This window comes from Neofelis nebulosa, chromosome 8, assembly GCF_028018385.1.
Source record: "Neofelis nebulosa isolate mNeoNeb1 chromosome 8, mNeoNeb1.pri, whole genome shotgun sequence".
In the NCBI taxonomy this organism is placed as follows: domain Eukaryota; kingdom Metazoa; phylum Chordata; class Mammalia; order Carnivora; family Felidae; genus Neofelis; species Neofelis nebulosa.
Genome location: NC_080789.1, coordinates 486,064 through 509,509, shown reverse-complemented (window position 1 = coordinate 509,509; position 23,446 = coordinate 486,064). Strand labels below are relative to the sequence as shown.

At 54.9% G+C, this 23,446-nt stretch overlaps 2 protein-coding genes across 5 annotated transcripts; one reads left to right on the top strand and one right to left on the bottom strand.

Moving 5' to 3' along the window:
- Positions 1 to 5,404: 5,404 nt before the first annotated feature.
- On the bottom strand, positions 5,405 to 10,092 carry LMF2 (lipase maturation factor 2). Its single transcript, XM_058740879.1, has 14 exons — positions 9,945 to 10,092; positions 9,206 to 9,459; positions 9,000 to 9,028; positions 8,650 to 8,867; positions 8,395 to 8,573; positions 7,804 to 7,945; positions 7,530 to 7,664; positions 7,354 to 7,459; positions 7,184 to 7,280; positions 6,932 to 7,114; positions 6,660 to 6,828; positions 6,423 to 6,534; positions 6,253 to 6,349; positions 5,405 to 6,161 (listed from the first exon to the last, which is right to left on the bottom strand). Exons 1-14 carry the CDS (start codon positions 10,036 to 10,038, stop codon positions 5,856 to 5,858), a joined length of 2,121 nt encoding a protein of 706 aa, XP_058596862.1. The 5' UTR covers positions 10,039 to 10,092; the 3' UTR covers positions 5,405 to 5,855.
- Positions 10,093 to 10,220: 128 nt separating this feature from the next.
- Positions 10,221 to 23,427, top strand: NCAPH2 (non-SMC condensin II complex subunit H2). Of its 4 annotated transcripts, none has more exons than XM_058740882.1 (20): positions 10,222 to 10,455; positions 15,726 to 15,827; positions 18,412 to 18,467; positions 18,560 to 18,644; positions 18,722 to 18,790; positions 18,916 to 18,995; positions 19,088 to 19,221; positions 19,528 to 19,608; positions 20,061 to 20,188; positions 21,052 to 21,114; positions 21,444 to 21,510; positions 21,695 to 21,802; positions 21,898 to 21,951; positions 22,088 to 22,158; positions 22,241 to 22,334; positions 22,425 to 22,493; positions 22,613 to 22,665; positions 22,746 to 22,847; positions 22,945 to 23,094; positions 23,160 to 23,427. In XM_058740882.1, the coding sequence occupies exons 1-20, from the start codon at positions 10,348 to 10,350 to the stop codon at positions 23,298 to 23,300; spliced, it is 1,815 nt and encodes a 604-aa protein (XP_058596865.1). In that variant the 5' UTR covers positions 10,222 to 10,347; the 3' UTR covers positions 23,301 to 23,427. The 4 variants fall into 4 exon arrangements, with proteins under 4 accessions (XP_058596867.1, XP_058596866.1, XP_058596865.1 ...); XM_058740881.1 differs by having other exon boundaries at positions 22,610 to 22,665; XM_058740884.1 differs by lacking the exon at positions 15,726 to 15,827 and having other exon boundaries at positions 10,221 to 10,455; positions 22,610 to 22,665.
- Positions 23,428 to 23,446: the final 19 nt, after the last annotated feature.

Below are 23,446 nucleotides of genomic sequence, written 5' to 3'. Positions count from 1 at the left end.
TACAGAGCCCGATTGGGATTCTCTCTCTCTCCCTCTCTCTCTCTGCCTTTCCCTCTCTCTTCTTCAAAATGTGTAACTAAGCATTTAAACATAACCTGGGTTTTTTCTTCGCTGTCCTTCAAACACTGACCAATTTTTTTTTTTTTTTAACATTTACTTCTTTTTGAGAGAGTGCAAGTGGCGGAGGGGTAGAGAGAGAAGGACAGAATATCCAAAGTGGGCTCTTCGGTGACAGGCTGACAGCAGTGAGCCCGAGGTGGGGCTTGAACTCACAAACCTCAAGATCATGACCTGAGCTGACGTCGGACGCTCAACCGACAGCCAGTCAGGTGCCCCCCAATTTTTGTTTTCTTCCCCGGTGGCTAACTTCACAGTCTAGCATGTGAAATGCAGAATTTGGAGACAGAATTGTGCTGAGCTCAAGGGAAGGTAGGTGTCATGCTGGAACCTGCAGGTGATGTGGGTGCAGGCATGGACCAGATTTTGGGTGTCTCTGTGCCTTGGTGTGACCTAGGGTTTTTGTGCAGGGTGTGGAATGGCCGCCTTGTATTAGTGAGACCATCGCTTGTAGGGGGAGGGGAATGTACATTAGGAAGATGGAATCATCAGAGTCCTGGGCACCCCAGGGGGTTACATGTTGCGTCAGATTTCCTGTGGGTGGGGAATCTGCATTCTCATGAGTCTGGGTGGGAGGAGCCACTCTGCCCCTTGTCGCCTTTCTTTCTGGAAGCCAGAAAAGGGAGAAACGTGGCATTACCCTGGAGCTATATGGGGCCGTATTCTAACCTGGCCATGCTCGACTCCTAATTTGGAGCTGGGAATAGGCTCTCAAACCCACTGTGTCCAGGGACAGTGTGTCTTCACTAGGCCAGGCCAGGTCAGGCCAAGATTTTGGCCATGGTCAGTCTTAGTTTGTGGTGTGGGGACATTCAAGAGAAGTGTTGGTTCACTGCATTTGTATGTTCATTCATGCTTCTTTTGAAGCTTGGAAAGATTGTGTTGGTCAGACAACTGAAGGGTTAACAAATAAACTAAAATTAAATTTGTAGAGCAGTTAAAGTATTTCAGGCATTTAGGATTTACAAATTAAGGGTGCGTGGGTGGCTCAGTTGGTTAAGCGTCCGACTTCGGCTCAGGTCACGATGTCCCAGTTCGTGAATTTGAGCCCTGTGTCGGGATCTGTGCTGACAGTTCAGAGCCTGGAGCTTGCTTCGGAATCTGTGTTTCCCTCTCTCTCTGCCCCTCTACTACTCTCTCTTTCTCTCCAAAAAATAAACATTAAAACAATTTTTTAAAGTGGCGCCTGGGTGGCTCAGTCAGTTGAGTGTCCAGCTTTGGCTCAGGTCATGATCTCATGGCTTGTGGGTTGTCGGGCTCTGTGTGGACAGCCCAGAGCCTGGAGCCTGCCTCAGATTCTGTGTCTCCCTCTCTCTCTGCCCCTCCACTGCTCACTGTCTCTCTCTCTCTCAAAAATAAATAAACATTAAAATTTTTTTTGAGAAAAAAATTACAAATTTAACCTTCCCAGAATTATTGCTAAAACCTACCAGATCTAAAAAAAAAAAGAAAAAAAAGAAAAAAGAAAAAAGAAAAAAAAGAAAGAAAGAGAAAAAGAAAAGAAAAAAAAACCCAACAAAACCAAAACCCTGCTAGATTTAAATAGAGGACAGAAAATTAAAATACATGGATGGGGAGACTTAATTTTGTTAAGATGAGAATATTACCAAAGCAGGCTACAGAGCCAGTGCAATCCCACTGCACTGCATAGAAAAATCCATCCTAAAATTATTATTACTTTTAAAAATTTTTATTTATTTTTGAGAGAGAGAGAGAGAGAGAGCAGGGGAGGGGCAGAGAGAGGGAGATGGAGCATCCCAAGTGGACTCAGTGCTGATAGCAACGTGCCCAATGCAGGGCTCGAACTCATGAATGGTGAGATCATGATCAGAGCTGAAGTCTGATGCTCAACCAGCTAAGCCACCCAGGTGCTCCCATCCTAAAATTAACATGGAGTCTCAAGGGATCCCAAATAGTCAAAAGAGTTTGAGAGAGAAGAATGCTGGAGGACTTGCATTTCCCAATTTCAAAAGTTACTACAAAGCTACAGTAGACAAAACACGGTAGAACCATCATAAAGACAGATATACAGACCAAAGCAATAGATCAGAGATTCCAGAAATAAAGTCCTTGCATATATGGTCAGTTGGTTTTTGACAAGAGTGCTGAGACCATTCAATGGGGGAAAGGGAAGCAGTCTTTTCAAAAATGGTGTTGAGAAAACTGGATATCCACATGCAGAAGATGAAATTAGACCCCTACCTCACACCATATGCAAAATTAACTCAACACGGATCAAAGACCTAAATGTAAGAGCTAAAATTATGAAACTCTTAGAAGAAACATAGGGGGAAATCTTCCTTGAATCTGACAATGATTTCTGGGATGTGACGCCAAAGTACAAGGAAAGAAGAAAAAACAGATACATTTGACTTCATAAAAATTAAAAACTTTTGTGCATTGAAGAACACTATAGAGTGAACAGTTAGTCTGCAGAATGGGAAAATATTTGCAAATCATATATCTGATGAAAGGTTAATATGCAGAATATACAAAAACCTACAACTCAATAACAAAAAGCAAATAACTGATGAAAAACAGGCAAAGAATAAATAAAAAATAAAGATACAAAAATAGGGGGGCCTGGATGCCTCAGTCGGTTGAGTATCAGACTCTTGGTTTCAGCTCAAGTCAGGATCCTAGGACTGTGGGATCGAGCCCTGTGTCAGGCTCTGTGCTGACAGCGCAGAGCCTGCTTGAGATTCTCTCCCTCTCCCTCTGCCCCTCTCCCCTGCTCGTGTGAGCGTACTCTCTCTCTCTCTCTCTCTCTCTCTCTCTAAACAAAACAAAACAGGCCAAGGACCTGCATAGACATTTCTTCAAAGATATGCACATAGTCAATGAGCACATGAAGTTGCTCAACATCGTTAGTCGTTAGGCAAATGCAAAACCCAAACTGCACGTAATACCATTTCAGACCCAATAGAATGAGTATCACCATAAAAAAAAAGGGGAAATAGCAAATGTTAGTGAGTATATGGATAAATTTGAAATTTGAACTGCGGTATATTCCTGGAGGGAATGTAAAATGGGGCACCTGCTATAACAGTTTGGTGTTTCCTGAAAATTTAGCCATAGAATCGCCAGATCCTGCAATTCTACTCCTAGGTGTGTGCCCAAAATAATGGAAAGCAGGGACTCACACATATACTTGCCTGTCAATGTTCATTTCTATTATACACAATAGCCAAAAGGTGGGAACAACCCAAATATGCATCGATGGGTAAATAAATAATCAAAATGTGGTGTAAAAACACAACAGAATAGTATCCAGCCATAAAAAAGGAGTGAAGTTCTCACACACGCTACTACGTGGATGAATCTTGGAAACATGCTGAGTGAAAGAAGCCAGAATAGACTGTGTGATTCTACTCACATGGAATGTCCAGAACAGGTAACACCATAGAGACAGCAGATGTGTGGTTGCAGAGGGCATGATAAGGAGGGGTTGCAAGATGCCAGGTAAGGGGAACGGGGGTTCCTGAGAGGATGAAGTTTTTTTTTATTTATTTTATTTATTTTTTTTTTAATTTTTTTTTTTTGTTTATTTATTTTTGAGACAGAGAGAGACAGAGCATGAATGAGGGAGGGTCAGAGAGAGAGGGAGACACAGAATCTGAAGCAGGCTCCAGTCTCCGAGCTGTCAGCACAGAGCCTGACGCGGGGCTCAAACTCACAGACTGTGAGATCATGACCTGAGCCGAAGTCGGCCGCTTAACCGACTGAGCCACCCAGGCGCCCCTGAGGATGAAGTTTTAACATTGACTAAAGTGATGGATGCACCACTCTGTGAGCCCACCGCATTTTAAGGGTGTGAATTATATGGCACGTGAACTATATCTTAAGGAAATTTTTACAGGAAACAAAACAAAAACCAAAAAGAGATTCGCAAACTGAGTTTAAAAGCCTGAAGGAAGGGGAGCCTGGATGGCTCAGTCGGTTAAACGTCTGACTCTTGATTTTGGTTCAGGTCATGTTCCCAGGATCACAGCGTTGTGAGATAGAGCCCTGCATGGGACTATGCGCTGAGTGCGGAACCTGCTAGGGATTCTCTTTCTCCCTCTGCACCCCCCCCCCCCACTCCCTCTCATGTGTGTGTGCAGGTGCCCTCTCTCTCTCAAAAAAAAAGTCTAAAGAAAAGCAACAGATTTTTAAAATTTATTATTTTTTTTTAACATTTATTTATCTTCGGAGAGACAGAGTGCGAGCAGGGGAGAAGCAGAGATAGGGAAACAGAATCTGAAGCAGCCTCCTTGCTCTGAGCTGTCGGCACAGAGCCTGACGTGGGTTTTGAACTCATGAACCATGAGCCGAAGTCAGATGCTTAACAGATTGAGCCACCCAGGTGCCCCCAGGTTTTAAAATTTTAAATACTTTACTGTCTTCAGGCAAAAGTCAATTTATAGATCATTTAATCTGCGTGTAAGAGCACCTTTGAAGGCACCCGAAAACACAGGTCACAGGTCCATGTAAACCACGCGTGGCTGTGGGCACAGGCTGAGCATGGGTTGTGTTCACATCAAAGAGGGGTTCAGTGACATGGGGGAGGGAGCTGAGCACACTGGGGGCTGACTAGGTATCCATGGGACCAGAGCATGAGAGTTGGGGGCTGAGGACAGAGTCCGGGCCGCTGGGCTACAAGTTCTCATGGAGGGCGGGGACCTCCTGACTGACCACAGAACCCCAAACAGAAACCTGAGTGTTGCCCTCAATACCTGCTTCCACATTCGTCTTCCTGGGTGGTCAGATGCATTCTCCCTCCTCTGCCCTTGACCCAGGGCCTCCTCCTTCCTCTCCCCACCCACACCCTGTGCCACTCTGCCCAAGGCGTGATGGGTTTTCATTCTGCTGAATGCTACTCAACACCTCCCTGACCTGGTGCCTGTGGTGCCCGCCCTGCCCCTCCCACCTGTCCTTTCTTCACCCGTGCCCAAGGGAGGTCCAGGGCTCTGACCCTTCAGCCGTTCCCTGAGATGAGGAAGCAGGACAAGCAAAGAAAGCAGGGCCCAGGTTCTGGTGAGTTCTCGGGCCCTTGGATGCTTCCAGGCCCTACATTGTGCCACTGGCCTCGCAGACTTGATGTGTGGAGCGGATAGGTCGGCCAGGCCGGCCCCAGCGTGTGCTTATGTCTGTTTCAGAGGGGAACGTTGAGGGCGGGAGAATGAAGGCATCCACCAAGCCAGGCCAGCTATCAGCTGGACAGCACGAGCTGTGTCCACTACCAGGGGTAGGGGAAGGTCCGCTGTCCTCAGGACTCCAAAGTGGGAAGAAAACATCCGACGCGTGGTCAAGCACAGAGACACCTTTATTGGTTCCTGGACCCAAATGGCAGGAGTCTCAGGACTGTCTTCCCTCTCCCTCGATGCCCGAGCAAGTCAGCCTCAGGCCCTCTGGTGCAGGAGCTGTGGCTGGGGCATCAGGCTTGGATCCCTACAGAGGGAAAGGGCTTCCCCAGCCCTGGTACAATGTCCCGGCAAAGACCTTGAGCTGGGTCACATGCCTGCCTCGTGGGTCAAGGCCAGGAGATGGCCTGGGGAGGGCACGGTTGGTGTGTGTCTGGGGAGTGGGCCCTCCGCGCAGCAGGGAAGCCAGAGCCCCCCCCCCGGAGGATGGCACCCCATCCTGCATCTGTCGCGGCAGTTGGCTAAGGCACGCTGGCTGGATCATGTCCTGCGGCAGAAGGCCAGAGACATGCTGGGGACCCTGACCCTCTCCGGACGTGTGGCTGACAGACGCAGCTATTTTTTCCTTCCTGGAGACTGGGAACTGCTCGTACAGTTGTTAGGGGCTGGGGCAGCTCGTTTGGTGGCAGCTCCAGAGTCCTTCTTCGGGGCTGGCCTGTGCTTCTCCTCCTTCCCCGGAGGGGAAGACCGGGGGGAATGAGGCCTTGAATGCAGGGCCTGCACGACCCTGATGGCCCCCACTGTGGCGAGGAGCCCCCAGAGCAGGGTGGAAGGCTCCAGGGGAGACAGCTGTCTCCGGACCCAGCGGAGGGCCTGGGCCAGGGTGTTGCTGGAGCTGCGGGCTCGGGGTGGGCTCTTGTCCTGTGGGTGTAGGATTGAGGAAGGTCCGTGGGGACCACTCCTGTGGGGGAGGGTCACCCCTGCCACTTCCCCCTCCCTAACGCCTTCCCACCTGAAGGCCAAACTGTCTGAGCAGCATGTCCAGCGTTGGGTCCCCCAAGGACACTGGTGGGAAGAATTCCTCTACCCACTGGCGTCGCCACCACTGGCTGCAACAGGGCGGGACGTTCAGGGGCTGCCTGAGCTCAGGCCCCAGCTTCCCACTGGGCACCCTGGCCTTACCTCTGCTCCCCAGGAGGTGAGAACCAGTACTTGTAGCGCTGGGCCCGCAAGTAGGTGGGTGGCCGCTTGTGGAAGGGGTACTTGGTCACGTCGTTCTGGATGAGGCGTATCACTGCCAGGGAGTGGGCTCAGCACAGCCAATGTTCTCTCGGCCCCACCCTCCCCTTCACACACACCTTGCCCCCACCAGACCCTACCCTTCCCGTGAGCCACCCCCAACTCCCCACGGGGTCTCACCAGGCTCCTTGCCCTGCAGCAGGCGCAGGACCAGGCCCGTGAACCAGGGGCTGTGAGAGTGTGGGCCCAAGGCTGCGAACCACATCTGCCAGTCGAGGCGGGGCTGGTGGGGCGCCACGATGGGGGGTGGCCGGCTCACGTTCCCGGGCTTGTACATGAACTCGATCTCCTGCCCGGCAGAGCAGGTTAACACAACTTGCTGGACTGGCCGGACCCTCCCCCTGCCCTCTGCAGGTCCCTCCCTGCCTCGTGGGGCCCGCGGGAGCATTTACCACCCAGCGGTGCCCGTCATAGCTGCCCTCCAGCACCACTTCGGGCCGCCCACCCAGACCGGTCATCCGGCGGAAGAGGCCGTAGGAGTTAGCCAGCTGTAGGTGTTCTACGGTGCCAAACAGGCGGTGGGCCCCAGTCCAGAGTCGCCCGTGGGTTGAGGGTTCCATGTAGGAGTATGGCACCTAGAGGCAGGTGGGCGAGACTCAGTGCTGCCCCTCCGGACCCCACCCTCCTCCCCAAGTGCTACCCACCAGGCTGATCACAAACAAGGCCACCGTGGCAGTGCCGAAGATGAGCAGCTGGACTGCAGTGCAGAGCCTCCTTGGCCACCCTCGCACCTGGGTCCACCTGGGGGGCGGGGGACCCGAGTGCTGTCAGGCCTGCCCTGCGCAGCTCTGCCCCACCCCCTCGGGCCACGTACCTCCAGAGGGCAGTCAGCAGTTCCCAGGTGAGGGAGGCCACCCCCAGCCACATGGTGGGCAGGGTCACCATTTTCAGCCACTGGGAAAACTGGTGGAAGGTAAAAGCTGCAGAGAGAAAGGGGTGTGAGGAGGGACGGTCCAGCTCTGCCCTCTGGTCCCCCCAGCTGGCACTCACTGGTTCTGGAGTGGACAGCATGCTGCTCCCAGTCAACTTCCAGGCCGAAGTAGTGCACGGTACCATAAGCTAGCAGGCCGTAGACGGCGAATTCCAAGAGCAGAGACAGCACAGCCAGCAGCGTCCTGGGCCAGGCTGTTGAGCAAGACAGTCATAGTCTTGGCTGGGGCGGAACTAGAGCAGGGGTCGCCCGGGGGGTGGTGGAGGGCAAGAAACTTGCTGGTGGGTGGTTGGGCTGAGAGTGTCTGACCGTCTGGGACAAGCTGACACTCACAACTGGCTGTCTTCTTGCAGTGGCTGTTGCCAGGTGTAGCAGTCAGGTGCCCATCATCCAGAAGAGCGGTGGTGAGCACCAGCGTGAGCAGGTTGAAGAAGTTATAGTTGCCAGTGATGATAATGAGGACTTGCAACAAAACCTGGGGGGGGGTTTGCACTCAGAGTTCCTGAGGCCCACCCCCTTCCTGGCCCTTCAGAGCCTGCTTCAAGCCCCGCCGCACCCTGTGCCTAGGTCTCTCCTGCAGGCATCCCACCCCCCTCATCATCCCCGGGCCTGTGTTACGTTCTCATTCCACTGTCCTCTACCCCCTGCTCATACCTTCCATGGCTCCCACCACCTGGAAGAAACCCAAGCTCAGCATGCCTCGTGCAGCCCTTCTGCACCTGCCTCTGCTGACCTCACTGGCGTCTTCTAGGGACGCCACAGCCTTGCCCCACAGGCATGCCTTTACATCCTGGATTAGCCTGTCCCTCCACCCACCGGGCCTTCTGGACTGCTTGCAACAGCCACCCGGTCCCAATGGGACCCGCTGGGCAGTGCTGAAGAAGGCCACATCCTACTTTCCTGATGGCTGAGGTCCCCACCCACCTGGGAGTAGAAAGCTGCCAAACGCAGGCGGCGAACAGGGGCGAAGAACAGAGGAGGCACTGCGATCTCAATGAGGAAGGTGGCCACCACACATAGTTTGTGCAGCCAGACGGGCAGGTGGTGGGTGAACCAGGAGGCAGGTGTGGGCAGGCACTGTGTCTCGTAGTGGTAGGTGAGTGCTGCAGGTGATAAATGGGTGGTCAGGGCTGGGCAGAACCCCCAAGACTGCCCCAAAGTCCAGGATAGGACCCTTACCAGTAAGCCCCCACCAAGCGGGGCAACGGCTGGTCAGCTTGACCACACCCGAGGCAAACATGAGGCGAAACAGCAGCCAGCGGACCAGCCAGAAGGGGAGGTCTTCGTGGGGCAAGGCCCCTGCCAGCCCGCCCTGGGGGGCCTGCTTATGGTGGTGGCGCGGTCTCAGGGGGGCCACCAGCACGGCCAGGAAGCCAGTCTCCAGCAGCAGGGAATCCCTATGGGAAGAAGGAACAGCACAAAGGGCCCCTCCCCATCAAGGTTGTTCCCCTCAGAGGGTCCTCCCTGGAGAGGCAAACATATCCCGCTCCACCCCATCCCCTGCAGCCCCACACCCAGGAGTCACTCACCACTGGAAATAAAGAAACACCTGGCCCACCTGCAGGGAGAAGGGTTGTCAGGGAGGCAGGGGGGCGGGTGTCTGCAGAGGCAGGCAAGGCAGAGACAGGGGTGAGCAGGAGGGTGGACAGGGCTGGAGAGAGTTGGTGACATGGGTCCCAGTGGTGCGGGGGGGGGGTGGGGGGTGGGGAGCGGGCAGCAGGCAGCCCCCACTTGCCTGGTAGGCCGACAGGTAGGCAGCCCAGAGCAGCAGGTAGACGAGGAGGGTGCGCAGCTGGCGCAGCAGCAGCGCACCCAGGGCCAGCAGGGTGCCCAGCAGGCTCAGCAGCTCCAGGCCCTGCGTGGTGTCTAGCCCGAGCTGCGGAGCCTCCCACAGCAGGGTCGGGGTCTCCCACAGCTGCTGCCAGCGCCCCTTGCCCTGTGGCCTCAGCGTCTTCCGCGCAGGTAGGATGCCCTCGGCACCATACAGGCCTGTGGGAGTGCACATCAGGGCCAGGCCCCGGACACTGTCCCCCAAGGCTAGACACCCCCCACCAGTCTGGGCCCACAGGACCCACCCCTTCCCCCAACCTAGGTCAGGACCTGGAGACTCTTGCAACCGGGTGAGAATCTGATCTCCAACCCCTCCCAGATCAGGCCCCAGAAGGTCTACCGGAATTCCCAAGTCAGGACCTCCCGCCCAACGGAGAGAGTTCTCTCTTCCAGGTCATATCTCCTAACTGCCCCACCAGGTCTGCGCCCACCCCCCTCAGAATTCTGCCCCGGCGCCAAGTCAGAACCTGCACACCCTCAAACCTCCCCAAGCCCCCCGCGGCCCGCAGGACATGAACCGAAGCCCCTACCCCAGGCACCGAGGCCTGGACGTTACTCCCTCCCCCAGTCAGCGGAGTGTCCGGCGGAGAGAGGAGGGGACGCAGGGCGCGGGCCGGGAGGTGTCCCACCCTCGGCGCCCTCACCCGGGATCTGCGTGTAGAGGGACGCGAACGCGAACATGAAGACGGCGGCCACGCCCTGAAGGAAGAGCTGTCGCGGGAGCCGGGAGCCCGCCATGTCCGCTACGCGGCCGGCCGGAGAACAGCCCTCGGGCACGCCCCGCCCGGCCCCGCCCCGCCCCGTCCCGTCGGCCCCGCCTCCAGCCCCGCCCGCGGCCCTTCCGGCGCGCTCCTGCTGCGCCGCGTCGGGGTTCGCTCTCGCCCGCTGCGGCCGCGTGCGTCATAGATGTGCGCGCGGCGTCACGCGCTACGTCCTTTCCCTGGGCGGGAACAGCAAAATGGCGCCAGAACTAGTGGCGGGCTGAGGACGCTGGCTCCCCTCGAAGACGGCCCTGCGGTCCCCTGGCCGCCCCGGCCCCTTCCGGACATGGAGGACGTGGAGGCGCGCTTCGCCCATCTACTGCAGCCCATCCGCGACCTCACTAAGAACTGGGAGGTGGACGTGGCGGCCCAGCTGGGAGAATATCTAGAGGAGGTGAGTGCCGTCCCGGGGAGTGGCGCGGGGCGGGGCGGCGGGCGGGGGGCTGCTGGGCGGCCCCGCCCCGCCTCCTCGTCTCTGTCCGTCTGGCGCTGTCCTCAGGCTCGTTTCTTTTTTTCCAAATCCATCTCTGTCTCTGGAAGTCATCCCTTATTAAATTAGCCTGGAGTTGTCATCACAGGTCGCTACCTGTTCCAGAGCTGTGAAATGGATTTCATGGGTGGTGACAAGCATTTTTCTGTAATGTAACAGAATAGACTAGAATTTATGTGCGTGTCTGGGTATTTGAGACCGCTGGATCACGGTGAAAGAGAGTTTCTTATCTTGGATTCTGAAACCGGTTTCAAGCTACTGTCATGTTCTACTCGTCAGCATTTGGTCTTTATTTACTTGACAGCCGAGTCTAGGCCTTGTTAATGTGCTGTCTGCTCCATTTCTGCACTTCGCTTTCACATTGCAGCTCACTTGGACTGCGATCAACAGTGACGTCTATCTTGGCAAATTCAAGGGACGCTAGAAGTGTCACCTTATTCAGTTTAGCAGCATTTGTTGGGCTGACCACTCCTTTTTGGATACAGGTTTACGTGCTCTGATTTTTTTCTCCCCATGTTATTTGCTTACCGTTTCTTTGCTATCCAATCTCTTAAGTGTTTAGCTTCTCTGGGCAGGGCCTGGGCCATCTTCTGTATCTCCCTTAAATAATCTCACTTGTTTCCCTCATTTTAAATATCACCTGTATGAGGACAACTCTCAGATTTATGTCTTCATCCCAGATCTTTTTTCTTTCTTTTTTTGGTTTCTTTTTAGACAGCACGAGGTGGGGGGAAAAGCAGAGGGGGAGAGAGAAAGAGAAAGAATGTTAGGCAGGCTCCACACTCAGCATGGAGCCTGACTTTTTGCTCAGTCACACGACCCTGGGATTATGCCATGAGATGCTCAACCAACTGAGCCCCCCCAGGCCCCCCAGCAAATCTTTTTTTCTGAATTTATTTTGTATATCCAGCTGCTTACCTTTGACATTCCTCTTAGACATTCCACAGAAGCATCTCAGGTTTTTTTTTTTTTTTTTTTTAATGTTTACTTATTTTGAGAGCAGGGTAGGGGCAGAAAGAGAGGGAGAGAGAACCCAAGCAGGCTCTGTGCTGTCAGCGCAGAGCACCATTTGGGGCTCAAACTCAGGAACTGGGAGATCATGACCTGAACTGAAACTGAGAGTCAGACACTTAACTGAGCCACCCAGGTGCTCCAAGCATCTCAGATTTATTTATTTATTTTTTTTTTTTTTCAACGTTTTTTATTTATTTTTTGGGGACAGAGAGAGACAGAGCATGAACGGGGGAGGGGCAGAGAGAGAGGGAGACACAGAATCGGAAACAGGCTCCAGGCTCCGAGCCATCAGAGCCCCAGAGCCTGACGCGGGGCTCGAACTCACGGACCGTGAGATCGTGACCTGGCTGAAGTCGGACGCTTAACCGACTGCGCCATCCAGGCGCCCCGCATCTCAGATTTAATACATTAAAGTGGAGCTTTATATTTTTTTGCCCTAATCTCGGTCTTCCTGATCTTGCTAAATAGCACTACTGTTCAACAAAAGGTGAGAACTAAAAGCTGTTTTAGTGAAACTCGGTGAATTCTGTCAGTTGCACCACCAGAATTTCCCTTGAATTCATCTGTTTTCTACCTGGCTCAGATTCATGTAAAACCTTCCTTCCTAGGCTCTGTAACAGCTTTTTTTTGGCCCCATCCGATTCACGCTCCATCCAGTAGCAAGTGTGACTGCAGTGGCGCCTCAGAGGCTTCTGTGCCAAGACTAAAGCACAAACCTTCTTTTCTGAATCTGGCCTTGCTGACTGTTGTAGCCTCAACTTGAGCTCCTCTCCACCTGTTCTTTAGAGCCAATCAACCTAAAACACTGGGGCTTATTTATTTATTTATTTTTAAGTTTATTTGTTTAATTTGAGATAGAGAACCAGCAGGGAAGGGGCAGAGAGAGAGGGCCACTGAGGATCCGAAGCAGGCTCTGTGCTAACAGCACTCAACCGACTGAGCCAGCCAGGTGCCCTCCCCCCCTTTTTTTTAAATAAGGAACTTTATTTATTTTATTATTATTTTTTAGTTATCTCTACACCAAACCTGGGCTCAATCTCAGGACCCTGAGATCAGGAGTTGCATGCTTTACCGACTGAGCCAGCCGGGTGCCTCTGGAGCTCATTCCTGACTGAGGGTCTTTGTATTTTCTGTTCCCACTGGGGAATATTCTTCACCCATTTATTTTTATGATTAACCACCTCTTATCCTCTGTGTCTCAGGTTAAACGTCAGGTGAGCAGCCTGTTTAAGATAGTTGTCCCAGTACCTTACGTTCTTTAGGATGTTTATCACAAGCTCTTCTTTAACTTGTTCACTTGTTTAACTCTGCTAGGGCAGGAACCATGTGTATACTCTGTTCCCTTTGCATAATAATAATAGAATGCCCAGCATATAGTAGGGGGCGTTGCATATAGTAGGGGGCATAGAATAAGTGTTTGTTGGATGAATACTTGATCTACTGATCTACCTTCTCTGCTGGGACACCTGGACTGCTGGGAAAATGCAGAGAATTGTGCTGGGTGGGGCTACTGTGAATTCAGGTTTCCACATTGGTCAGGGTGCCTGGGGATGCTTGGTAGATCTACTTCCTGGCTTGGTCAGCTCCCTTCCTGCTTTTCTTTGCTGTTCCAGACCTTCTCTGCCCTTTAAAGTCCTGATTCCCTGCTTCTTGTTTTGTCTTTCTCCTCCTTTCCTTTTCCATGCAGCTACCAGAAAGTTTTTTGTTTTTTTTTTTTTAAACACATCTTACCACGTTGCCACTCTCGCAGAGCACCATTTGGGGCTCGAACTCAGGAACTGGGAGATCATGACCTGAACTGAAACCGAGAGTCGGACACTTAACTGACTGAGCCACCCAGACTCTTTCATCCGTTTATTTTTTTGTTTGTTGTTGTTGAGTGTCTGCTGTATGCCGAGAATCATGTGAAATCCTAAGAAAATAGTGGCAAGCAAACAGTAGTCCCTGCTTCACCCTTGTAGGAGAACGGATCCTGAAGAAGTAACGACATAGGGTCGTTGGAACAGGTATTAGTTCTACAGGGAGGTTAAGAGATAGGCTCACAGTCCTAATAGGTGGCAGAGCAGAGGCCACTGTCCTCGTCACTGTGTCTTTGTGCAATCACAAACATGAGAGGTTCAAAAGAAAAGTTGAGGGCTCCACGAAGAGTTTATGTGGGGGACTGAACTTTGTTTGGGATGAAAGGAGTTGCCTAGTCCGAATGAGCTGAAGAATGTTCCACGTGGAGAGAAGATAGGTTCCGAGGTTGTGAGGTGGGAAAGTGCTTGGCTCCATGGGGGACCTGGAGAGGTAGCCCTGTGTGACTGCCGTGCAGTGAGCAGGGGAGGGTGGGTAGCTGCAGAGGGAAGCTGGTCAGCCAGCGAGGCTCTGTTTGCGATTTGGGTTTTTTCCCTGAGAGTGACAGAAAGCCATTGGGGTTCTGAGTGGAGTGAGGTAATTCTGCCTTGTGTCTGCAGACAAGCGCCGGCTTGTCAAGAGTGGGCTGGAAGGGAGTGAAGGCGGGGGGAGAGCCCAGTTAGTGCCAAGGGCCGGGCAAGAGGTGGGGCCGGCTGAGCAAGAGCCACAGCTACTATGGAGAGGAGCAGACAGTTTAGTCGAAGTGGAGCATGGAATTGGCAGGGAACTTGGCATAGGTTGAATGGGGAAAATGAGAGAAGAAGGAAGGAGCTGGGACTTGCGGGGTCTTGGACGGGTGGTTGGGGGGGATATCGAGAGTGCAGTGTGGGCCCGCCCGATACAAATTTTGGTTAAGACATCCAAATGGTGTTTGAAGAAGGCAGCTGGACATACGGATTTAGGCTTAGATGGGAGGTTCAATCTGGAGCGTGCATTTGGGAGTTGTTAGAAGGTGGATGGAGTGTGAGGTCCTGGGAGTGGGTGAGCCAGCCTAGGCTGAGAAGAAGAGGGCCTGGGTGGCCCGGCTACCCTCTGCTTCATAGTCCCTCCTTTCAGGGAAAGCCCTTCACTTATTTCCAGAATGTTTGCACTCTGTCAGACTCTCATGTTTCACTGACCTGAAAAACTCCCTCTATCCTTCAGGAACTAGTAGAGGTGGTCCCTGGGTGGTGTCCTCCTAGACTCCCTCTCCATAGTGTCTAACGTCTGACCTTGCTCCCCAGCACGCCCTGTGCTTTGGACATGTTTGCGTGATACTCATTTTCCTAAATAGTGGACACCCGGGTCAGCTAACTGCCTTTGTGGGAGTGGTTGCTCTTCCTAAAAGGCCTCTCCTTTCATCTGCCTGGGGAGTGTGTCTTTCAGGCTTAGTTCTGATGTCAGCACTTGGTTCGTTCATGAGACATTTACTGGACACCAGCGTCAGGCCGTGAGGTAAAGGCTGCAGTTGCCCTACAGGGAGGGAGAAGTCCCTGGCATCCGAGCCAGGCGTCCGAGCCAGGCGTCCGAGCCACACTGCTGGGTTCACACGGGGCACAGCTGGGGGCAGGTGTCCTAGGCACGTGGAAAGCAAAGGCAGAACTTGAAAAAACATGTTGGGCTTCAAAGTGCCGTTTGCTGAGAGACGTGCAGGAGAGGGGCCAGGTTCTGGGGAGCCCTGGTTTCAGTATGGAGAGAAAAAGTTTGGGGACATTTGGATGCGTTGGGGTTGCTCTAAGCACAGTCCCGCAGCTTAGGGGAGAGTGTTGCCGCAGATGGGTCTGGGACTTGTTGGCGTGTGGTCCGTGGACACTGACATTCAAGGGGTGATAGGAGCTGGGGCTCGGGAGGTTAGGGGTTGCACAGGAAGGAGGGGGACTCACCTGTAAGTGTTTCCTTAGTTTCTGCTCAAAGGATTGAGGCCCAGAGTTTTGTCTCTGTCTCCCCCACCCCTGAGGTTCCCCTTTCCTTCTCTCAGGGTGAGGGATCTTCCTGCCCGATTCTGTCCAACTTGTGCCTTGACTTAGATGGGCTCAGTGCGGAGCGTCTCCAGGGAGAGACTCCCGTGCAGCTCTGGCCGTTTGTGGCTGATACACTCCAGGGGCCTTCCTTTTCTAAACTAGTAGGTCTGAGAGGTTACAGGAAGTAGGAGAAATCACAAAGGCCCGCCTCCTCACTCCAAGCAGAGCCAGAGTGCCGGGAGGAGGCAGGGGCGCTGGGTGAGCGCTTGGGGAGAAGCGTACCCAGGTTTCGGCTTCCCAACGCCCTGGTGTTGTGTTTTGCAGCTGGACCAGATCTGCATTTCTTTTGATGAAGGAAAAACCACCATGAACTTCATTGAGGCAGCGCTGCTGATCCAGGGCTCTGCCTGTGTCTACAGTAAGAAGGTGGGCCCATCTGGCTGCTGCCCTTGCCATTGCAGCGTCTGGTGGGACTGAGCCTGACTGTCCTGCTGGGGCAGATGGCAGGCTCACCCCTGTCTCTTCCCTTCCTTGCCAGCACCTCCTGTCTCCCTCTTCCTCAGCACCTTTTAATACAGCTTGGATTTATAATTGAACAATTATAACTGAGGAACAGTCTTGGATTTATAACTGCAGGGCCTGCTGCTAATGCTAAACATCCAGTGGTATACAGGAGAACCCCACGCAGCAAAGAATGATCCAGTCCAAACTGTCAGTAGTCCAATCGTCCAGAACCCCGTGTAGAATAAGAGGAAAAGCAGGATGAAGGGAGCATCCTGAGAAAACCAGTGTTTAGGAAGTGCTCACAAGAAGGAAAAGTGAAAGAAAGGTAAATCAAGACAGTGTCCCGGAAGACAGAGCAGTAGAGAATTTTAAGGGGGAAGAGAGAAGACCGTAAGACCCAAAATGTTGAGTTCAGTGAATTGACCCACACCGGAAAGGTTTTCAGGGGTCCAGTGGGTATTCTGGAAGGTCACCAGGGGTTTTAGGGAGAGAAGGACCAGACTGTGGGGTGGGGAGAGGTGTGGAGACATGGCGTGACCCCTTTGGGGGAGAGGTCACTGGAAGGGGGGACAGCGAGGAAAGCAGCAGTCCTCCGTTCAGGCTGTGGTCCATCTCATGCCCAGCTCCTGGACACCAACTGCACTGGTGAAATCACAACTGGGCAGGGGGCAGGTATCAGTGACAGCCAGCGCTGAAGGGTGGGGGTGGGGCGGCGGATGCAACAAAATCGCAGAAGAGGTAGTTGAGGAACGGGTCAGGACCGTGGATTGACAAGCCTGCCTTGAAAAAAAGAAAAGGCACCTCATCTCAGGATTCTGGAGGAGGAAGTCAGTACTGATGCACAGAAGTTGGACACAGCCGTTTGGGGAGTTCCTGCCAAGGGCCCCAGTTTTCATAATGGAGAATATAAGTCAGCTGTTAAGAATCAGCTACTACGTAGGAAATTTGGTGAAAGTTCACAATGCTTGCTGAGGGGAATGCAAACGAAAGACTGACAGAAGGCACAGACCGTCCGCGCATCTTGCTGTCTGCAGGGGCACATTTGTGCCCTTTTCCTCCAGCGGTGCGTAGCCATCCCCTAGGGGGGAGCACGGAAAAGTGCTCAGAATTGAGCGGACTCAGAATTGGCGGTGTAGTGGGTGGGAGAAAGACAAAAGGTAAGAGTTCAGAACTGTGTTAAGGAACTTGATAATGGGGTCCGAACTAGAGAAGGGCAGTGAGCCATCTACATTCAGTTCCAATGGCACAGGACACGGATTTATCTCTGGGCACCATAAGTTATTAAGACAGTTTAAGATTTCGCCGGTTACGTCAGATTCCTACATCCTTTATTTGTCCTGAGAAGGAACGTCTGCAAGTGACTTTGAAAGCATAAAACGTGAGGTGACAGACGGAGAGATGTGTGGTAAAGCAAGTGTAGTGAAACGTTGACAAAGTCTGGGAGGTGGGGGGAGTGCGAGCTCTAGACGAGCACTGCCCAGCAGGACTTCCTGAAATGATGGACATGGTCTGTGACCTGTGCTGTCAGAGACGGTAAGTACTCGTCACACGTGACGACGGAGGCCTTGAAAGGTGGCCGGTGTGACTGAGCACTTCTGAGTTTTACTGGCTTTCAGTTAACTTGAACTTAAAATTGGTTGACTCACACGTGGCTAGTGGCAGTGGGAATCATGCATCCCTGGGTACAAATCCCAGACCTACCCCTGATCCAGGCGACTTTCTCTCAGTTTATTCTACTATAAAACGGGAACAGCAGTGACACCTAATTCAGACAGACTAGACGGGAAGAAGCACGAACACAATCCTGTATATGAACAAACACTTGAAACGGGTAGTGCTTATTGGTCCTAATAAATGGGGCCCCTGTGATGAGGGGGCACCATCTCTTGTGCTCACCATTGTGTCCAGTGTCTGGTGCAGAGCCCCATACATAAAAAGTGCAATGAACGTTTGTTGCATAAAAAAAAAAAAAAAAAAAAAGGCAGGACCAAGAAGAGGGGTTGCGTGTGCTCTGGGGTGGTGTCATCCCAGAGGGAAAGACCCAGAGGTGGTACACACACGCCCTGCTGGTCAGCCTCTCGGAAATCCTGACCGTTACCCTGTGATGGGGCAGGCAGGGACTCACGGGCTTCCGGAGATGGGGCGGTGGTGGCCCGAGCCTGCAGGCGGGGCGGGAAGGAGCTGCTGTGGGTGTCGGGCAGGAGCAGCACGGCGATGGGCCGGGGGGCTGCACGCAGGCCGGCGTGCAGGGGCTGAAGACGGTCAGAGCTGGGTGACGACGGCCGTTCCTGTGGCTGCATGCAGCGTGGGGACGGAGGACGAGGAGAGAACCACAACTGATAAGACGTGCTCGTTTGATCGGAGAGGTCACTCTAGCAGCCACGTGGGCAGGACTTGTGCCGGAGGGTTTCGAGGGGACGGTGGGCTTCTCTGTGCACACGCTCGTCTCTGCGTCTCTGGTAGGCTGCTCCTTTCCGCGTCCTCACCGTCTGCTTCTGGTCACCAGGTGGAGTACCTGTACTCGCTGGTCTACCAGGCTCTCGATTTCATCTCTGGCAAGAAGTGAGTACTGGTGGTCTGAGCCGGCAGGTGGAGGCCTGAGTGTCTGGCCTGCCTGCAGCCTCCCAGACACCCATGCACTGATTCTCCCTCAGGCGGGCCAAGCAGCTGTCCTCAGTGCGGGAACAGGGGACGGATGGGGACGCCAGTTCCGAGGCCCCCCAGGAGGCGGACGACCAGGTGAGATCTCTCGGGTGCGTGGCCACTGCCTGCTGTGCACTTGCCAGGCGCTGCTCCTGAGCTCTGTCTCCCCACAGTTCCTGTCGCTAGATGACCTCCCTGACTCCCGTGCTAATGTGGATCTGAGGAACGACCTGCCTCCCCGTGTGAGTCCCCCTCCCTCTGTGGGGCTGCCTTTAGCTGATGGGGGTGTTGGAAGGTGTCCTCCCATACGGTTTCCCACATGGAGCCCGTGGGGCCTGTGGCTCACCCACTCTTGGCCTCCACGCAGGAGATCCTCATCGTCCCTCTCCTGCCCATGGCCCTTGTGGCCCCTGATGAGATGGAGAAGAATGTTAGCCCCCTGTACAGGTACTGGCCTCAGCCTGGCTGAGGGGAATCAGATAAGGGGAGAGGGCTGCTTGGGAAGGGTCTCTGCAGTGGCTGTGTTTCTGCCAGCACAGCTGTCAGGGGGAGGTCCTGGCCAGCCGGAAGGATTTTAGGATGAACACATGCACCGCCCACCCCAGAGGAGCCTTCATGTTGGAGCCGGTGGGCATATCCCCAACGGAGACGCTGCTGCCAAGGAACCAGAAGGGTGAGGGCTTGGATGTGGGGGCTGGGTGGGAAGGAAGGGACTTCTGGGCTGGACCCCTTGTCAGGTCCCCTGTGCCTGCCAGCTCTGGTCCTGCCTCCCTCCCCGGGTACCTGCTGTGAGGCTAGGTCTGCCAGGCCACATCCCCTCTGCCCCCTCTTTGCCCATAGCTGGCTCGGCCCCTGGGTGCCCGAGTCCTGTGACGGGTCTCTGCTCTCCTTCCCCTGCCCTGGCTCTGCTGGGCCCCTGGGAGGGGCCTCCTGGAGGGAGGGGCTGGGCTGACCCTGTCCAGTCCCCCATCTTTCGCAGAGGCTGAGGGGGCTGAGGAGCAGCCAATGGAAGTCTGTGTGTGCAGTTCCGTCCCTGCGCTCAGCGCCTCCCAGGAGCCAGGTGAGAAGAGAGCACCACAGTGGACTTGCGGGGTTGGGGTGGGGAGATGGGGCTCTGCATGGGGCCATGCTCCGCCGCCCCAGGGGTGAGGTGTGGGGAGCAACGAAGCCTGGGTTCTTTGCACCTGGACCTAGGCCTCCCTCCCCACCTTGGCCTCACTGCGCTCTCTTGGTCTCGTGACTGCCCTCTGGCCGTTCTTGGGCCTGTGAGGTTTGGACCTAGCCCTGGGCACACACGGATGGCAGCCTTTTAGGAGGAAAATTGGTAAAACGAGCCAAATGAAACCGTGGCATGGCGAGAGGCGTGGTCATACCACTCCGGGTCTGATGAGTGGGGCTGAGTGAGGGAATCGGCCTTGCAGGCTCTCCGGGGTGTTGGCCAAGGCCAGCCTCCCATCTGCTGTCTGGCCTTGGGCTTCTCGGGGCTGACCGGTCTCTTGCTCCCCTGCCCAGGTACCTCTCCGGAAGGCCCGCTGCCTGGAGGTGGTGATGAGGATGATGCAGATGGGGCAGTGGAGCTCCCTGAGCCCATGGCCCCCGACGTCCCTCCCGAGCCCCAGGAGCCCAGGAGCCCGCAGCAGGTGGGGGCCCTGTGAGGCCTGCGAAGGCCCCACGCTCCGGGGGGATAGGTGGGCCTGGGGGCTTTGCTTCTGGTCCTTGCACCCAGCCCTTTCGGGTGGTGCCTTCTATATCTTTCCTCTTTCGGACCAGAATAGCTGCTGCTCCTTAGAGAGGTGGCCTAGGGTTCAAGGGTCTGAGCCCTGTGGTCATGGTACCACCTAGGGTGGCAGCTGGTCTCCCAAGCTGACTCCTGAGATCAGGCTGGTGGGAGGGGATGGGCTTTGGAGGCTGTTGCTGCCCCTTCCACCCCCGAGGGTTGGCTTTGTGTTCCTGCCTGGAGCTCCAAAATCTTTTTTTTTTTTTTTTTTTTAACGTTTTATTTATTTTTGAGACAGAGAGAGACAGAGCATGAACGGGGGAGGGGCAGAGAGAGAGGGAGACACAGAATCGGAAGCAGGCTCTAGGCTCTGAGCCATCAGCCCAGAGCCCGACGCGGGGCTCGAACTCACGGACCGCGACATCATGACCTGAGCCGAAGTCGGACGCCCAACCGACTGAGCCACCCAGGCGCCCTGCAAAATCTTTTTATTAAAACAAAAATCCTGATACATACAGGAGAAACGTTAATAGTTGTTAATTTTGATTGGTACATACATGGATGTTTATTGCAGTCTTTTTTTTCTTTTTTGGTATTTTTTAAAGGAAAAAAAACAGTACCCCATTTTACTAGTTTGTGTGTTCTAAAATTTTTCCTAGAGTGTTTGTTTTCCTTAAGAGGGTCCTTCTGCAGGGTTCTTGATGTCCGACCCTAGAGCAGACTACTGGGGTGCCCCAGCCTTGGGTGGAGGAGGGGAGAGGCATCCCTGGGGCTGTTTCTTTGCAGAGTGCTGCCCAGCCCAGCAGGTGTGTGCTGCGGGAGCGACGGGAGCCTATGTCCCTGCTGAAGGTGAGGGTTAGTGGGGCTCAGACCCTCCCCGGCAAGGAGGATGTGCTTTGAGGCTCTGCTGCCCACCCCTCACTCCTGCTAGCTTTCAGAGCTCCGCATGCCTGGGCTCCTAGCTGGAGGCCCTTTGTGCTGGCTCTCTTTTCCAAGGAATCTTCCTTGCCCCAGAAATTGAATCCCCTCTTCTGCTGCTCTGGGGAACCTCTCTCTCTGGTGGGTCACCCTTGGGTCCTGGATTGAATGTGGCCAGCCCTTCTCTGTGTCTGGACTTCTGGGGGGAAGGTGTACATCCCCTGCTCCCACCCCAGGGTCTGCTTGTGCTCTTTGCTCAGGAGACCCCAGACCCCTGGCAGAGCCTGGACCCCTTTGACTCCCTGGACGCCAAGCCCTTCAAGAAAGGTAATTGGGTGGAGGGACACCTTCACTCGGGCACCTGTGGCTGGGTTCTCCGGAGCACTAGTGGTAGATGAGGGTGGGGGCTGTGCTGCCTAGTGCGGTCTGCACTTGCTCCTAGGGCTTGTGGGTGCCATCATCCGCCCCAGGGCCTTTAGTTGTGCACTGAGACGTAGCCATTTGCCCCCAGGTAGGCCCTACTCTGTGCCCCCCTGTGTGGAGGAGGTTCCAGGACAGAAGCGCAAGAGGAAGGGTGTCGCCAAGCTGCAGGACTTCCACCAGTGGTACCTGGCTGCTTGTGAGTGGGTGTGGTGGGGCCGGGGCAGGGCAGGAGGGTCCGCGTGCAGCTCACGGGGACTTGGCTCGGTTCCTACTGACCAAATTCTCTTGAAGATGCCGAGCACGCTGACAGCAGGAGGCCCCGGCGAAAGGGCCCGTCCTTTGCAGGTGAGGTCAGGGTCATGTGCGCACTCTGCTGAGTGCCTGCCTCCCCTTGGCCTGGGGGCACCCAAGGCTCTAGGTGGACTGGGGAGGGGGGCTGGGCAGGGCATGGGAGTCCCTCTTACAAGGGCTTTGTGTGTAGACATGGAAGTCCTGTACTGGAAGCACGTGAAGGAGCAGCTGGAGACCCTCCGGAAGCTGCAGAGGAGGGAGGCAAGTACTGGCCACTGTCTGGAGCCCGCGTGGTCCCAGGTGGGAGACAGCAGTGTGCCTCATAGATGGTGTCTGCACACAGATGGCGGAGCGGTGGCTGCCGAGGCCTGAGGAGGGGCTGTGGCCTGTGGAAGAGGACCGCCTGGAGGATTCCCTGGAGGATCTGGGGGCGGCAGGTGGGAGCCTACTGGGATGGGCCAGGGTGGGGGCTCAGCATCCGCTGCCAGCCAACCTGCCTCCTCCTGGGCTTCTCTGTCTGCCAACAGATGACTTTCTAGAGCCTGAGGAGTATGCAGAGCCTCAGGAGGCAAAGCCTGGGGAAGCCGCAGACCTGGGTAGGTCTGAGAGGGAGCTGCTGGCCAGGGGGGGCCACTCCGGGCCCCTGAGGACAGCGGAGGGGGGAAGGGGTGTGGCCCGCGGCCACAGAAGCTCATAGCTGCCCCGTTCCCAGAAGCAGAGGCCGTGCCGGCATCCCTGAGCTATGAGGAGCTGGTCCGCAGGAATGTGGTAGGTCCCAGTCAGAGCAGGTGGGGGCGCTGGGTGCGGGGCTCCTGCACACAAGGTGGCAGCTCCTGGTCCCGCCCTAGGAGCTCTTCATCGCCACGTCTCAGAAGTTTGTGCAGGAGACGGAGCTGAGTGAGCGCATCAGGCACTGGGAGGACACCATCCAGCCGCTGCTCCAGGAGCAGGTGAGGGAGGGGTTGGGCCAAGCCCTGACTGACAGCTAGGGACTCCCCTGCCGCCTGCCTGGGTTTTGCCCCGGGATCTTGCCCCTCTTTCTTGCAGGAACAGCACGTGCCCTTTGACATCCACACCTATGGGGACCAGGTGGTCTCAAGGTTCAGCCAGCTCAACCAGTGGTGTCCCTTTGCGGAGCTAGTAGCTGGCCAACCTGCCTTCGAGGTGTGTCGCTCCATGTTGGCCTCCCTGCAGCTGGTGAGTGGCCTGGGGAGCCTGGGAGGGAAGCGGTCCCCGACTCTGCTGACACCTTATCCCTGTAGGCCAACGACCACACAGTGGAGATCACCCAGCAGCCGGGGCTGGAGGCAGCTGTGGACACCATGTCCCTGAGACTACTCACCCACCAGCGGGCCCACAAGCGCTTCCAGACTTACGCTGCCCCCTCCATGGCCCAGCCTTGAGTGGGGAGCATTGACGCTGACGGGTGGGCTCTGGAGCTCCGTCCCCCGTGGGTGCTGGGCATCGCGTCTGCTCGCTCGACCCTGTTTCCTGGCTGGCCCAGCCCAATAAAATGGTGTCGCCATCCCACTTAGTCTTAAAAAACACT

Bases quoted from the DNA above. Each gene is read 5' to 3' on its own strand.
- NCAPH2 (XM_058740881.1), top strand. From the start codon at position 10,348: ATGGAGGACGTGGAGGCGCGCTTCGCCCATCTACTGCAGCCCATCCGC. The intron at 19,222-19,527 runs GTGAGGGCTTGG...CATCTTTCGCAG, and splicing joins GCTGCCAAGGAACCAGAAGG to AGGCTGAGGGGGCTGAGGAG. The intron at 21,803-21,897 runs GTGAGTGGGTGT...ATTCTCTTGAAG, and splicing joins CCAGTGGTACCTGGCTGCTT to ATGCCGAGCACGCTGACAGC.
- LMF2 (XM_058740879.1), bottom strand. From the start codon at position 10,038: ATGGCGGGCTCCCGGCTCCCGCGACAGCTCTTCCTTCAGGGCGTGGCC. The intron at 7,460-7,529 runs GTGAGTGCCAGC...TTCTCTCTGCAG, and splicing joins TGCTGTCCACTCCAGAACCA to CTTTTACCTTCCACCAGTTT. The intron at 7,281-7,353 runs GTACGTGGCCCG...CCCGCCCCCCAG, and splicing joins CTGCTGACTGCCCTCTGGAG to GTGGACCCAGGTGCGAGGGT.